Raw genomic sequence first — 16,569 nt, 5'->3', positions numbered from 1 at the left:
GGCTGAATAGAAAAATAAGTAATATAACATAATAATAACAATTAAATTGTAGCCTCACAGAGCAATAGTGTTTTGGCTGCCGGGGTCAGTGACCCCCATTTGAAAGCTGGAAAGCGGCAGAAGAAGAAGGCAAATAATTAAAAAACGATAGCAAGTAAATAATGAAGACCAATTGCAATATTCTTGCTAAGCATAGGCCTTACTATAATATACTTGGGGCGTGATGGTGGCCCCTGGGTGTGTCATTGCCAGTGCATTGGAGACCAGGCTTTTCCCAGAATCCCCCAGTCCCAATTATATCCTGACCTTATATGATATCTGTGCTTCAGGGACGGGGAGGAATATTCTATAAGAAAAGAAAGCAAACAAGGCTAATTCCCCTGGCAAATATCTCTGCAATACAAACAACTAGGACATACATATTTAATAGCCTCCGAGGCAGTATCCAGTCACCATCAATTGCTACTGAGCATTCCATTGGCCAGCTCAGAGGAACCTGCTAATATATAGAATATATTATATATACAGGTATCGGACCCCTTTTCCGGAAACACGTTATCCAGAAAGCTCCAAATTACGGAAAGCCCGTCTCCCATAGACTCCATTTTAATCAAATAATTCAGAATTTTAAAACCGATTTCCTTTTTCTCTGTAATAATAAAACAGTACCTGTACTTGATCCCAACTAAGATATAATTACCCCTTATTGGGGGCAGAACAGCCCTATTGGGTTTATTTAATGGTTAAATGATTCCCTTTTCTCTGTAATAATAAAACAGTACCTGTACTTGATCCCAACTAAGATATAATTACCCCTTATTGGGGGCAGAACAGCCCTATTGGGTTTATTTCATGGTTAAATGATTCCCTTTTCTCTGTAATAATAAAACAGTACCTGTACTTGATCCCAACTAAGATATAATTACCCCTTATTGGGGCAGAACAGCCCTATTGGGTTTATTTAATGGTTAAATGATTCCCTTTTCTCTGTAATAATAAAACAGTACCTGTACTTGATCCCAACTAAGATATAATTACCCCTTATTGGGGCAGAACAGCCCTATTGGGTTTATTTCATGGTTAAATGATTCCCTTTTCTCTGTAATAATAAAACAGTACCTGTACTTGATCCCAACTAAGATATAATTACCCCTTATTGGGTGCAAAACAATCCTATTGGGTTTAATGAATGTTTTATTGATTTTTTAGTACACTTAAGTTATGGAGATCCAAATTATGGGAAGACCCCTTATCCGGAATACCCTTGGCCCCGAGCATTCTTGATAACGGGTTCTATACCTGTACTGAATATAGACCCGAGGGCATCAGGTACTGGCAAGCACTACCCTGCTCTTCTGCCCCGGTATTGCCACATATGCTGCTTGCTGACCATTGCAGTGTGTCTGGCCCTTTAAATGCTAGTTTATATTAAAGGGTAACTAAATCACTTTGCTGCAGGGTTAGGATCCCTTTCTCCAGCAAGGGGTTAACGAGGGCTGGAAATAGCCACGCGGGGCAGTTCCCTGTGTCCGTTCGGTTATAAATAGGCAACTTCGGCAGGATCACTGGAGCCGTCTGTCTTTGATACTCCGAAATATCTCCATGGAAACTGGGGTGGAAAAAAAAAGAGAATTTACTTACCCTTAGAAAACAAACAGACTGAGGGCTATTTTTGGAGATTATGCAAATGGCTTCCCAAAAAAAGAACAAATCATGTTTCATGTCATTTTTCTTTTCTCTGAGTCAGAATTCCGTGGCCCCAGGGCCAATTAGAGGCTCAAGGGAACGGGGGCGCACACGTATAAACTACCTGTACAGTTACACCGTGTAGGGATTGGTATCATTTATATTACTTATATTTTCTATTTTATTGATAAATAATGATATTTTAGTATGCGTTATCCAGAATGTTTGGGACCTGGGGTTTTCTGGATAAGGGATCTTTCCGTAATTTGGATCTCCATAAGTTAAGTCTGTTAAACATCATTTAAATATAACCCAATAATAAATGAATAAAAATGAAATGAATAAACCCAATAGGGCTGTTCTGCCCCAATAAGGGGTAATTATATCTTAGTTGGGATCAAGTACAGGTACTGTTTTATTATTACAGAGAAAAGGGAATCATTTAACCATTAAATAAACCCAATAGGGCTGTTCTGCCCCCAATAAGGGGTAATTATATCTTAGTTGGGATCAAGTACAGGTACTGTTTTATTATTACAGAGAAAAGGGAATCATTTAACCATTAAATAAACCCAATAGGGCTGTTCTGCCCCCAATAAGGGGTAATTATATCTTAGTTGGGATCAAGTACAGGTACTGTTTTATTATTACAGAGAAAAGGGAATCATTTAACCATGAAATAAACCCAATAGGACTGTTCTGCCCCCAATAAGGGGTAATTATATCTTAGTTGGGATCAAGTACAGGTACTGTTTTATTATTACAGAGAAAAGGGAATCATTTAACCATTAAATAAACCCAATAGGGCTGTTCTGCCCCCAATAAGGGGTAATTATATCTTAGTTGGGATCAAGTACAGGTACTGTTTTATTATTACAGAGAAAAGGGAATCATTTAACCATTAAATAAACCCAATAGGGCTGTTCTGCCCCCAATAAGGGGTAATTATATCTTAGTTGGGATCAAGTACAGGTACTGTTTTATTATTACAGAGAAAAGGGAATCATTTAACCATTAAATAAACCCAATAGGGCTGTTCTGCCCCAATAAGGGGTAATTATATCTTAGTTGGGATCAAGTACAGGTACTGTTTTATTATTACAGAGAAAAGGGAATCATTTAACCATGAAATAAACCCAATAGGGCTGTTCTGCCCCAATAAGGGGTAATTATATCTTAGTTGGGATCAAGTACAGGTACTGTTTTATTATTACAGAGAAAAGGGAATCATTTAACCATTAAATAAACCCAATAGGGCTGTTCTGCCCCAATAAGGGGTAATTATATCTTAGTTGGGATCAAGTACAGGTACTGTTTAATTATTACAGAAAAAAGGAAATCATTTTTAAAAAATGTGAATTATTTGATTAAAATGAAGTCTATGGGAGATGTCCTTTCCGTAATTCGGAACTTTCTGGATAATGGGTTTCCGGATAAGGGGTCCGATACCTGTACCATACATCCATTTTAGCAAATGTGCTGATGAATGAGCCCCCCTGTAACTCCCGGCTGCCTTTGCTCATGTTGGATAGGGGAGACTGAGTGACATTTTGGATACTCCTTGCTCCTTCCTTCACAAGTTCTCATTTAATTGCCCGGCGGGAGGGAATCGAGACGCAGGACGTGAAATAAGCACATCAGAGATCTCTTCTACGGCGCTGAATTCCAAGTGGCATCTCTGAGCCGATTCCGTTTCACATTGGCAGCAGCCCGGCTCCTGAGTGCCACGCGTATCACTGAATTAATAAACAGGTTTTTAGGCTGACAGAAGCCTTTAATGGCACAGCTATAAATATCCACCCAGTGCCTAATGTATTCCACTCCTTCTCATCCAGTTCTCTGTACGTATTACAGTACAGTGTGTCACATCACCTATTACATACCCAGATCATTCCTTCTCTGTATATTTGTATTTATACATATGGGTAGGGGGTGCCATATTGTTTCCCTTAGACAGTACAGTATGGGGGTACAGCTTATTGTGTGCCCAGAACATTCCTTCTCTGTATATTTGTATTTATACATATGGGTAGGAGGTGCCATAGTGTTTCCCTTAGACAGTACAGTATGGGGGTACAGCTTATTGTGTGCCCAGAACATTCCTTCTCTGTATATTTGTATTTATACATATGGGAGGGAGGTGCCATAGTGTTTCCCTTAGACAGTACAGTATGGGGGTACAGCTTATTGTGTGCCCAGATCATTCCTTCTCTGTATATTTGTATTTATACATATGGGTAGGGGGTGCCATATTGTTTCCCTTAGACAGTACAGTATGGGGGTACAGCTTATTGTGTGCCCAGAACATTCCTTCTCTGTATATTTGTATTTATACATATGGGTAGGAGGTGCCATAGTGTTTCCCTTAGACAGTACAGTATGGGGGTACAGCTTATTGTGTGCCCAGATCATTCCTTCTCTGTATATTTGTATTTATACATATGGGTAGGGGGTGCCATAGTGTTTCCCTTAGACAGTACAGTATGGGGGTACAGCTTATTGTGTGCCCAGAACATTCCTTCTCTGTATATTTGTATTTATACATATGGGTAGGAGGTGCCATAGTGTTTCCCTTAGACAGTACAGTATGGGGGTACAGCTTATTGTGTGCCCAGAACATTCCTTCTCTGTATATTTGTATTTATACATATGGGTAGGGGGTGCCATAGTGTTTCCCTTAGACAGTACAGTATGAGGGTACAGCTTATTGTGTGCCCAGATCATTCCTTCTCTGTATATTTGTATTTATACATATCGGTAGGGGGTGCCATAGTGTTTCCCTTAGACAGTACAGTATGGGGGTACAGCTTATTGTGTGCCCAGATCATTCCTTCTCTGTATATTTGTATTTATACATATGGGTAGGGGGTGCCATAGTGTTTCCCTTAGACAGTACAGTATGGGGGTACAGCTTATTGTGTGCCCAGAACATTCCTTCTCTGTATATTTGTATTTATACATATGGGTAGGGGGTGCCATAGTGTTTCCCTTAGACAGTACAGTATGGGGGTACAGCTTGTTGTGTGCCCAGATCATTCCTTCTCTGTATATTTGTATTTATACAAATGGGTAGGGGGTGCCATAGTGTTTCCCTTAGACAGTACAGTATGGGGGTACAGCTTATTATGTGCCCAGATCATTCCTTCTCTGTATATTTGTATTTATACATATGGGTAGGGGGTGCCATAGTGTTTCCCTTAGACAGTACAGTATGGGGGTACAGCTTATTGTGTGCCCAGATCATTCCTTCTCTGTATATTTGTATTTATACATATGGGTAGGGGGTGCCATAGTGTTTCCCTTAGACAGTACAGTATGGGGGTACAGCTTATTGTGTGCCCAGATCATTCCTTCTCTGTATATTTGTATTTATACATATGGGTAGGGGGTGCCATAGTGTTTCCCTTAGACAGTACAGTATGGGGGTACAGCTTATTGTATGCCCAGAACATTCCTTCTCTGTATATTTGTATTTATACATATGGGAGGGTGGTGCCATAGTGTTTCCCTTAGACAGTACAGTATGGGGGTACAGCTTATTGTGTGCCCAGAACATTCCTTCTCTGTATATTTGTATTTATACATATGGGTAGGAGGTGCCATAGTGTTTCCCTTAGCCAGTACAGTATGAGGGTACAGCTTATTGTGTGCCCAGAACATTCCTTCTCTGTATATTTGTATTTATACATATGGGTAGGAGCTGCCATAGTGTTTCCCTTAGACAGTACAGTATGGGGGTACAGCTTATTGTGTGCCCAGAACATTCCTTCTCTGTATATTTGTATTTATACATATGGGTAGGAGGTTCCATAGTGTTTCCCTTAGACAGTACAGTATGAGGGTACAGCTTATTGTGTGCCCAGAACATTCCTTCTCTGTATATTTGTATTTATACATATGGGTAGGAGGTGCCATAGTGTTTCCCTTAGACAGTACAGTATGGGGGTACAGCTTATTGTGTGCCCAGAACATTCCTTCTCTTTATATTTGTATTTATACATATGGGTAGGGGGTGCCATAGTGTTTCCCTTAGACAGTACAGTATGGGGTACAGCTTATTGTGTGCCCAGAACATTCCTTCTCTGTATATTTGTATTTATACATATGGGTAGGAGGTGCCATAGTGTTTCCCTTAGACAGTACAGTATGGGGGTACAGCTTATTGTGTGCCCAGAGCATTCCTTCTCTGTATATTTGTATTTATACATATGGGTAGGGGGTGCCATAGTGTTTCCCTTAGACAGTACAGTATGAGGGTACAGCTTATTGTGTGCCCAGAACATTCCTTCTCTGTATATTTGTATTTATACATATGGGTAGGGGGTGCCATAGTGTTTCCCTTAGACAGTACAGTATGGGGGTACAGCTTATTGTGTGCCCAGAACATTCCTTCTCTGTATATTTGTATTTATACATATGGGTAGGAGGTGCCATAGTGTTTCCCTTAGGCAGTACAGTATGGGGGTACAGCTTATTGTGTGCCCAGAACATTCCTTCTCTGTATATTTGTATTTATACATATGGGTAGGGGGTGCCATAGTGTTTCCCTTAGACAGTACAGTATGGGGGTACAGCTTATTGTGTGCCCAGAGCATTCCTTCTCTGTATATTTGTATTTATACATATGGGTAGGGGGTGCCATAGTGTTTCCCTTAGACAGTACAGTATGAGGGTACAGCTTATTGTGTGCCCAGAACATTCCTTCTCTGTATATTTGTATTTATACATATGGGTAGGGGGTGCCATAGTGTTTCCCTTAGACAGTGTAGTATGGGGGTACAGCTTATTGTGTGTCCAGAACATTCCTTCTCTGTATATTTGTATTTATACATATGGGTAGGAGGTGCCATAGTGTTTCCCTTAGACAGTACAGTATGGGGGTACAGCTTATTGTGTGCCCAGAACATTCCTTCTCTGTATATTTGTATTTATACATATGGGTAGGAGGTGCCATAGTGTTTCCCTTAGACAGTACAGTATGAGGGTACAGCTTATTGTGTGCCCAGAACATTCCTTCTCTGTATATTTGTATTTATACATATGGGTAGGAGGTGCCATAGTGTTTCCCTTAGACAGTACAGTATGGGGGTACAGCTTATTGTGTGCCCAGAACATTCCTTCTCTGTATATTTGTATTTATTCAGGAGAACGGATTAACTGTCATGCTCCTTTGATATTTACCCCCAGTACATTATGTCCATAACTGGAGCCCATTGATTGGCCATCGATGTTTGAAATCCTTAGGGGTACAGACATACAGTATATTATTTCTCTGGAATCACTTGTTTCCCTTCAAAGAGTCTCCATGCAGCGTCTCTTTAATGTCTCCTTTATCCCAATCCTTTAGGGCAGGTTATAATTTGGGCACCCCAAGTGCTCTAATCTGCACCCCATATTCTCATGGGGTGGAAGAACAGTAAGTAGCTAATACATAGGTTGGTTTTTTTGTGGGCTTTAGATGCAGCAGTCGGGTCAGTCCATAGGAAGTGCAGCCAATGCTGGCCGGGATAGTACTGACCCAATGGGGGGGTGGGGGTTATTGATGGAAGGCACTGATCTATGGCACTGCTGTAATGAACACTGCTGCTCACTAGATATCTGCTATTTATTTCTCACCTTGGGGCAAAATCAGACAGGGGGGGTATAGAGCCAACATTCACTAATGACCCATATTTCCTCCATTTAAGGAGAAAAAAGAGATTTTTTTTCTCCTTTCCTGAAAACTGAGAGAGTATCGATTGGTTCATGAAGAATTATGGGCAGTTTGTATTGGTACAGGTAATCCCGACTGCTAATTGTGCTCATTATAATCATTATTATTAATGGGATTCTAAGGGGGGGGGGGCACAGAGCACCAGGGGCTTTATTTAAGATGAGATAATGGGGTGATAGTAATAATGCTATGGGTAATAAAGCTATGGGGGGGGGGCACAAAGCACCAGGGGCTTTATTTAACATGAGATAGTTGGGTGATAGTAATAATGCTGTGGGTAATAAAGCTATGGGGGGGGGGGGGCACAAAGCACCAGGGGATTTATTTAACATGAGATAGTTGGGTGATAGTAATAATGCTGTGGGTAATAAAGCTATGGGGGGGGCACAATGCACCAGGGGATTTATTTAACATGAGATAGTTGGGTGATAGTAATAATGCTGTGGGTAATAAAGCTATGGGGGGGGGGGGGGGGGGGCACAAAGCACCAGGGGATTTATTTAACATGAGATAGTTGGGTGATAGTAATAATGCTGTGGGTAATAAAGCTATGGGGGGGGGGGCACAAAGCACCAGGGGATTTATTTAACATGAGATAGTTGGGTGATAGTAATAATGCTGTGGGTAATAAAGCTATGGGGGGGGGGGGGGGCACAAAGCACCAGGGGATTTATTTAACATGAGATAGTTGGGTGATAGTAATAATGCTGTGGGTAATAAAGCTATGGGGGGGGGGGGGGCACAAAGCACCAGGGGATTTATTTAACATGAGATAGTTGGGTGATAGTAATAATGCTGTGGGTAATAAAGCTATGGGGGGGGGCACAATGCACCAGGGGATTTATTTAACATGAGATAGTTGGGTGATAGTAATAATGCTGTGGGCACCATCCTTGCTTCTTGTTTAAAATCCTAGGCAAGTATCTTTTCCACTTTAAGCTTTATGGGGGCGGGGGGGGCAGGGGGTAACCATTCCTCTGTTGCACCTTGCACCCCTTAGATTGTGTGTCTGAATCAACTGCCCCTCAACCTACCCCTCCTGTGGGCATCACTACTAAACGCTGGCAGCATTGCTATAAAAGGGTGCAAAGCACTTTACACACTATTTCACGCTTAGCACCCCAAAAGGTAGAACTGTGTATGTTGGAGTGGGGGGGCAGGCAAACGGCTCAGATTCTTGTCACAGTTGGGGTGTGTAGAATACAATCCAGACCCAACAATTTACAGATCTCTAGATATTTGCCTTTTTAAGTGTATTTTGCTCATGTTTGGGAATGGGCATATGGAATATACAGGTATCAGGTAATTAAAAGCTGTATAATAAAAGTCCTTTTCAAATTAAACATGAAACCCAAAATCCTTTTTTAACCCAACTATACCCATTGAAAAGGCTTTTAAAAATCCCACCTGTCAATCATATATTGCCTGCCCTGCCTCTATGCCTCAGGCTTAGTTGGGGCAGACAGTTACTTTCACTTTTCATTCAGCACTCCCTCCCCACCATCTAATTGTGTATCCTGTGTATGGAGATGTCTATTTGGTCCCTTATTCTGGCACATACAATATTGGGCTGATACAAAGCATTACTAACGGCGCCCATAAAATGGTGCCTGCCTGCTGCTCAATACGGCTGCTGTTTTACCTTGGCCTTTAATGAATATATATATATATATATATATTTATAGAGAGTAACTAAATCCTGCATGATTGGGGCTATTGATTTCCTGGGAATTTATTGCATTTTCTTGGGATTTGGCCAGAGAGGGATCAGAGCGCACAAGCCTAGGGTCGGGCTGAGAATTCCTTGGAAATGAGTGGGCCGCGGTACCAAAGAACTTCTTCAGGCCCCGACTCACCCAGACGTTGCCACGTGTATGAGCCGGGTTACTCAGAACATTCCCAGGGGCTTTATAAAGGAGTTTATCAGGGTTGCTGGGTCAGTGGGACATGGGGGAACCCCAGTTGTGCCCCCAGACAGATAGAAGAAGTTTTCTCAGGGTTCAAGTTAGAGGTGGGCAGTGGGGTCAGGAAGGAGTTAACAGACTGACGCCATAAATATTATTATTATTAACATTTATTTATAAAGCGCCAACATATCCCGCAGCGCTGTACAATAAGTGGGTTTCATACATTGGACATACAGAGTAACATATAAAGCAATCAGTAACCGATACAAGAGCTTACACTCTACAAGAATGTTTTGTATTATTATTGCACATTCCCCAAGTACCTGCGCATTTAGCTTGAGGATCCAAGAGACACCCCGTGACCCCCCACTTCTGTCTCCGTGATGCTGGTGATTTGCATTCGATATTAAGCGAGTGATTTACACACACGGCCCAATGCATTAAAGTCCCATTATGGAGTCACGCTGGGTTCATTCCCATCCCTGCCCATAGGAGATTAATATCTCTCACAATGCGCTTTGGTAACGAGCTCCCCCCCCCCCCAGCACAGAATGCGTTTGGGTTAGTCCTTATGTGGCAGCCAATCATGGACCTAAATATATATACAAAACAATATCTGTTAACATGGGTATCTTAGGGAGATCTTTCATTTATACTTTTTTCCAGCAATTGTAATTAGAATGTAAGTACAATGTAATAGAAATCTGTGAATGGGAGACTGGAGCAGAAATAGACATGAACAGAAAATAAAAAAAAACATAAAAATCTACCCCCTTTAGTAAGAATAGGCAGCTTCCAGTTCAGCCAGCAGTGGCCCCTGCTTGGGTATTGGGCACCTTTAGTCTTACAATGGGGGCATCTACATAGAGGGGACAGAACGTGTTCCATGGCAACATTCAAGGGCTATTTTTGTAGGGCTAAAAGATCACTTACTCTGCCCCCTTCCGTTTCCTTGGCCAGAAAACCTATTTAAACATAAAAATTGTTCTTTATTTGGGGACAATTTTTCTGGAAAGAGGCATAAGCTGACCATACACATACTGGCTGGGTGGGCATTCCTGACCAATATCTTTGTACTGCAGATATCGGAAACTAGTGATGGCCTTCCAAGGGACACTAAAGGATCCAAGAGATCTAAAGAACTTTTTATATTACATCCATGTTACATAGATCCAACCCTAAAACCCCCGTGTGAAAGATAACTGGGCATTAAGTGAAAAAAGTTGAGGGGTATCTGATAAATTGAGGCCTAATGAGACTGCAGGTCTAAGGAGGCACCATATATCATTCCTCCAGGGGAAGGTTAGGTTTGGCTGTGGATGGACAGGTCTGGACTGGTCCCCCGGAGGCTAAAGATGGCCATACACGTGTAAGTTGTCTTGGGCATCGTGACCTACATCTTTGGACAGACATGTTTAAAATTCCACCTGTTGAGGGACGTTGTTGGCCAGTTCATGTCTCACCATCACAGAGGAACAGTAGAAGTTGGCCGTGCCGTGTATCGCTCCTCGTATGGAACCCCTCTGTTTCAAACCCTAAGGGCACCTTGCACCCTCCTTATTTATAGAGAGTAACTAAATCCTGCATGATTGGGGCTATTGATTTCCTGGGAATTTATTGCATTTTCTTGGGATTTGGCCAGAGAGGGATCAGAGTGCACAAGCCTAGGGTCGGGCTGAGAATTCCCTGGAAATGAGTGGGCCGCGGTACCAAAGAACTTCTTCAGGCCCCGACTCACCCAGACATTGCCCTGTGTATGAGCCGGGTTACTCAGAACATTCCCAGGGGCTTTATAATGGAGTTTATCAGGGTTGCTGGGTCAGTGGGACATGGGGGAACCCCAGTTGTGCCCCCAGGCAGATAGAAGAAGGTTTCTCAGGGTTAGAGGGGGGCAGTGGGGTCAGGGAGGAGTTTACAGACTGACGCCATAAATAATGTTTTGTATTATTATGGCAGATTCCCCAAGTATATTGAGGATCCAAGAGACACCCCCAAGTATATTGAGGATCCAAGAGACACCCCCAAGTATATTGAGGATCCAAATTCCACCTGTTGACGGACTTTGTTGGCCAGTTCATGTCTCACCATCACGAGGAACAGTAGAAGTTGGCTGCGCCATGTATGGAATCCCCCTGTTTCAAACCCTAAGGGCACCTTGCACCCACATTACTGCCCCGCCGCTGTCCCTTGCGCTTAAATCTATCTTTTCTTATTTTTTGTAATAAATGAGAAAAAAGATGAGTTTTCCTTTAAACTCCAGCCTCTCTCTCTGTTGAATTCCAGCTCAGCTCCTCCAAACGGAATATTGCTGCCAACATCTTGGCGCGGGATGAAAGCCGCTCTATGCTGTCAGTTCTCTCTCTGATGCGTCACCCCCTTTACTGGCTGCGCCTGTAATAAGCCCCCAAACCTGGGCTGCGCGTTCCAGCTCCTCGTATCAGCGCGCGTGCCCCTATGAAATATAGATGGGAGACAAGGTACGGTTTGTTCTCCTGCTGTAAATATCCATGGATCTGGGAGTGCAGTCATGTTGCCTGAATATAAATTGTATATTAAAGGGAACCAGCACTGAGAAAAATGTCTTTTAAGGGGGGAGTGTTTCCCAGTAGCCCCAACCTGCAATCACTAGCCCCCTTGCCAGGTTTCATTTAGTTGCCCCTTAACCCTTTCATTCCCTCTATATCCTTCGCTTACACTTTCTTCTTCATTCTTTACATTTTTGAACCTTTGTTTCCCCTTTACAAATGGAAGTTCATTCTGGACGCGTTTCGCGCACAAGTTTAAACTGAGCCCTAGGGGCACCCCCATTAGTCCTACTCCAAACTTTATTCTCCACCCCAGTGTTTTATGCCTGCCCCTGTCTAATGGCTATTTAGCATAGGGGTGTATTAGGGTCTGGTTATATAGAAGTCGGGGTGACCACCGTGTCTGTAATTCGTGCTGTTACCAAGAAGAAGCAGCAGTTCATGCGACGTGCCGGGATGTGGCCACTGCGATGATTACAGCCCGGCGCTTGCCACTTATTGCTATTATAAATAACACCCATTAGGGAGGCCGCGCCGCTGCCAGCAGAAAAATGTTATTTCATGTTTAGCGTAGCGGGGAGTCCCCTGGGAGTTTGTTCCGAACTGCTATTCTTTCTCAGCAATAAAGGCAAAATAGAAATTTGATTGGTCCAGACTTTTATTATCTTGGGGCCCGAGAGCCGCTCTGTTAGGCCCTTAGTAAACTGGGTGCAAGGCATTCTGGGGTGTAGGGATAGCATCATGCTGGGGTGTAGGGATAGCATCATGCTGGGGTGTAGGGATAGAATTATGCTGGGGTGTAGGGATAGAATAATGCTTGGGTGTAGGGATAGAATAATGCTGGGGTGTAGGGATAGAATAATGCTGGGGTGTAGGGATAGAATCATGCTGGGGTGTAGGGATAGAATAATGCTGGGGCGTAGGGATAGAATAATGCTGGGGCGTAGGGATAGAATAATGCTGGGGTGTAGGGATAGAATAATGCTGGGGTGTAAGGATAGAATAATGCTGGGGTGTAGGGATAGAATAATGCTGGGGTGTAGGGATAGAATAATGCTGGGGTGTAGGGACAGAATAACGCTGGGGTGTAGGGACAGAATAACGCTGGGATGTAGGGACAGAATAACGCTGGGGTGTAGGGATAGAATAACGCTGGGGTGTAGGGATAGAATAACGCTGGGGTGTAGGGATATCCAGGTGAAAGAAGTAATAAAGGGATAGAGTCGGTGGCACAGGAGTGCCTGGGGGACTGATCACGTTGGGATAATGTTCATCATCAGGGCAAGTCCTGCATTATATCTTGGCACTCCAGTGAAATAGCGCCCTCTAGTGATGGGAAAGGGGTAGAAAGCCTGCTTAGCTTTATAGTATTTAAAGGGCAACTTACACTTTAAAGCAGCAACAGGGCTGGTGTGTACAGACTGGGTTCCAAGGGCCCTGCGAGTCGACATTAATCAGATCTAAAGGTCGGAGTCACCCCAGCTGCTCAGATGGGCCCGGGCCTGGGTACTGCACTTCTTCTAAGCAAACAACTGATTTTCCCGGATTTATCTCGACCTTACTTGCCCTTTCTGCAGCAGCTCTTAATCTCTGTTCATGTTAATCTGCTGTGCCTCACTGCCACCTCGGCTACTGGGGCTCAGCGCTGCCACTTCGTCTACTGGGGCTCAGCGCTGCCACTTCGGCTACTGGGGCTCAGCGCTGCCACTTCGTCTACTGGGGCTCAGCGCTGCCACTTCGGCTACTGGGGCTCAGCGCTGCCACTTCGTCTACTGGGGCTCAGCGCTGCCACTTCGGCTACTGGGGCTCAGCGCTGCCACTTCGTCTACTGGGGCTCAGCGCTGCCACTTCGGCTACTGGGGCTCAGCGCTGCCACTTCGTCTACTGGGGCTCAGCGCTGCCACTTCGGCTACTGGGGCTCGGCGCTGCCACTTCGTCTACTGGGGCTCGGCGCTGCCACTTCGTCTACTGGGGCTCGGCGCTGCCACTTCGTCTACTGGGGCTCGGCGCTGCCACTTCGGCTACTGGGGCTCGGCGCTGCCACTTCGGCTACTGGGGCTCGGCGCTGCCACTTCGGCTACTGGGGCTCGGCGCTGCCACTTCGGCTACTGGGGCTCGGCGCTGCCACTTCGGCTACTGGGGCTCGGCGCTGCCACTTCGGCTACTGGGGCTCGGCGCTGCCACTTCGGCTACTGGGGCTCGGCGCTGCCACTTCGGCTACTGGGGCTCGGCGCTGCCACTTCGGCTACTGGGGCTCGGCGCTGCCACTTCGGCTACTGGGGCTCGGCGCTGCCACTTCGGCTACTGGGGCTCGGCGCTGTCACCTCGGCTACTGGGGCTCGGCGCTGCCACCTCGGCTACTGGGGCTCGGCGCTGCCACCTCGGTTACTGGGGCTCGGCGCTGCCACCTCGGCTACTGGGGCTCGGCGCTGCCACCTCGGCTACTGGGGCTCGGCGCTGCCACCTCGGCTACTGGGGCTCGGCGCTGCCACCTCGGCTACTGGGGCTAATAGAAAGATATGTAATAAAAAGTAACAACAATACAGTTGTAGCCTCACAGAGCAATAGGTTTTTGCTGCCGGGGTCAGTGACCCCCATTTTAAAGCTGCAAAGAGGCAGAAGAGGGAGGCAAATAATTCAGAAACAATAAAAAATGAAGGCCAATTGAAAAGCTGCTTAGAATAGGCCATTCTATAAGATACTAAAAGTTAACCTGAAGGTGAACCACCCCCTTCGCTAGAACTACTACTCCCAGCATCCCCTGCAGGAGCACCGCCATTTTCTCCTTTTAGATCTGAATGCTGATTGGCAGCCGCAGTCGTTCAGAAATGACAAGTTTTGTGTTAATTCTATGAATCCGGCGTTTATGGCGAATTCGCTTTCCCCCCCTCAAATCCGGAGCTGAAGAGATGCGGCCTGACAGCTTGAATTCATTTGCTCGGCCGTTCCGCCTCTTGATCCGCTGTTGCCGTGGAAATGGACAGGCAAAATGATCAGTTAGCCCTAATTGGAACTGATCCGCGCTTTCGAGTTATTGTCTGCGAATTTATTTCATTGTAATATTTATTCTATTTTAGGCCGAGGCTGTGGTTAACCCCTTCACTCCCAGAGCCGGGGGGGGGGGGGTGATGGAAAATTGCAAGTCTTTACCGTTCATTGGCATTGAAAAAGTGCTGATATTGGCAAGTAATCAATTGGATTGGATTGTTTATTACATATTGGTGCCTCCATGGTACCTACCCGCACCCCCCTTAGGAGTCACAGGGCACCCAACTCCTAGCAGCAGGGCCCTCTCCCCCAATTATTAACTTATTGGCCCCCTGGACCCCTCTGAGGCCCTGCTGACAAGTACAGTGGGGCCCTAATGATCACAAAAGGCTCAGTGCATGTCCTTAACCCACCCAATCACGCCCCATTATGCCCAAACCCCTCCCACAATCTACCAAACCACACCCACTCACCTGCATGCCCCTTTATGAATTGTGTTTTATGTCTCTGTGACTCTTGAGGCACCCTCTGCCAATAGGGGCATGGGTCGGGGGGCAACATGTTGGTATACCTACGTGTCTCTCCTGGTTTCTCATGGATTCCACAGGCTTCTGAGCTGGGGACCCCTAGAACCTTCAGTAAGGGACCCAGTACTCGGACCAACGTGGTCGGCCCATGTTTCCAGTCTGAAGGTTCTGCCCAGTTCTGGACCATTCTGGCTTAAAGAGGTGGTCCACCTTTAGGTTAACTTTAAGTATGGCCTGTTCTTAGCAGCTTTTCAATTGGTCTTCATTTTTTTTTTTTTATAGTTTTTGAATTATTTGCCTTCCTCATCTGACTTAAATGGGGGGTCACTGACCCCGGCAGCCAAAAAACTGTTGCTCTGTCAGGCTCCAGCTATATTGTTACCTTGTATTACTTTCTACTTAGGCCCTCTTCTATTCATATTCCCGTCTTTCTTTCACAGCCTGGTTGCTAAGTTAAATTGGACCCCAGCAACGAGCTCTCCAAGCTGCTGAACTAAAAGCTAAATAATTCAAAAACCACAAATAATAAAAAATGAAGACTAAGTGCAAAACTCTCTAGTGATTCCGTTACATATTCCGTTCCCCATAGCTGCCAGTCTTCCTGGGAAATAATATTGTTATTGCTCTCATTGCTTTTATTGGATTAGAAGGGATTTGATTTCATTCTGTATTGTTTGGCCTGATTGGACTTTCAGACCCTGTATGGTTTTGACCCAGGCAGCCTGGTTTTTAGGAAGAGCAGATCAAAACTGCCTGGCAGGGCAGGACTCGCTATGATTGACGCTGCGATTGGCCAATTACTGATCACCATGTCATAGCCCTGCCCTGTGACATCACTGGCCACCCCTCTCCGCCCCTTGTGACTTCATCGCCCGCTCCCTGCCCGGAGATAGAGAGTGCGCCTTGGCCAGTGGTTTCCCAAAGGATCAACTTTTACTTTCACTCATTGATAAATAGTTTTAGAAAACCCATAGAAATGCAATTAGCGTGGCGGAATTTCACTCCAGTGGTCCGTGGGGAGCTCTCACTTCACTCTTCAATCATTTTGCCCCTATATCAGTGGCCAATCTGTTCAGAAGACCCCCGGTGTTCATACTCATGGGAGGTGAGTTTCAAAAACCTCATTCAAACTTGCAAAATTGAACTATTATTATTATTATTATTATTTATATGGCGCAGTCAGTTTACACAGCGCTGTACAGAATAGAGGGGTACAAAAGACA

At 44.8% G+C, this 16,569-nt stretch overlaps 1 protein-coding gene across 2 annotated transcripts in view; it reads left to right on the top strand.

Moving 5' to 3' along the window:
• Positions 1-16,569, top strand: part of trappc9 (trafficking protein particle complex 9) — a 287,181-nt gene that overhangs the window by 177,044 nt on the left and 93,568 nt on the right. Inside the window, exon 22 of one of the 2 annotated variants that reach the window (XM_012964380.3) lies at positions 11,263-11,560. Coding sequence (XP_012819834.1) covers positions 11,263-11,528 — 266 coding nt within the window. The 3' untranslated portion in view covers positions 11,529-11,560. 2 annotated transcript variants of the gene reach the window in all.

The sequence above is a fragment of the Xenopus tropicalis genome, chromosome 6 (assembly GCF_000004195.4).
Source record: "Xenopus tropicalis strain Nigerian chromosome 6, UCB_Xtro_10.0, whole genome shotgun sequence".
Taxonomy (NCBI): domain Eukaryota; kingdom Metazoa; phylum Chordata; class Amphibia; order Anura; family Pipidae; genus Xenopus; species Xenopus tropicalis.
Note: the sequence above shows the minus strand (reverse complement) of the source record. Positions and strands in the feature narration are given on the sequence as shown.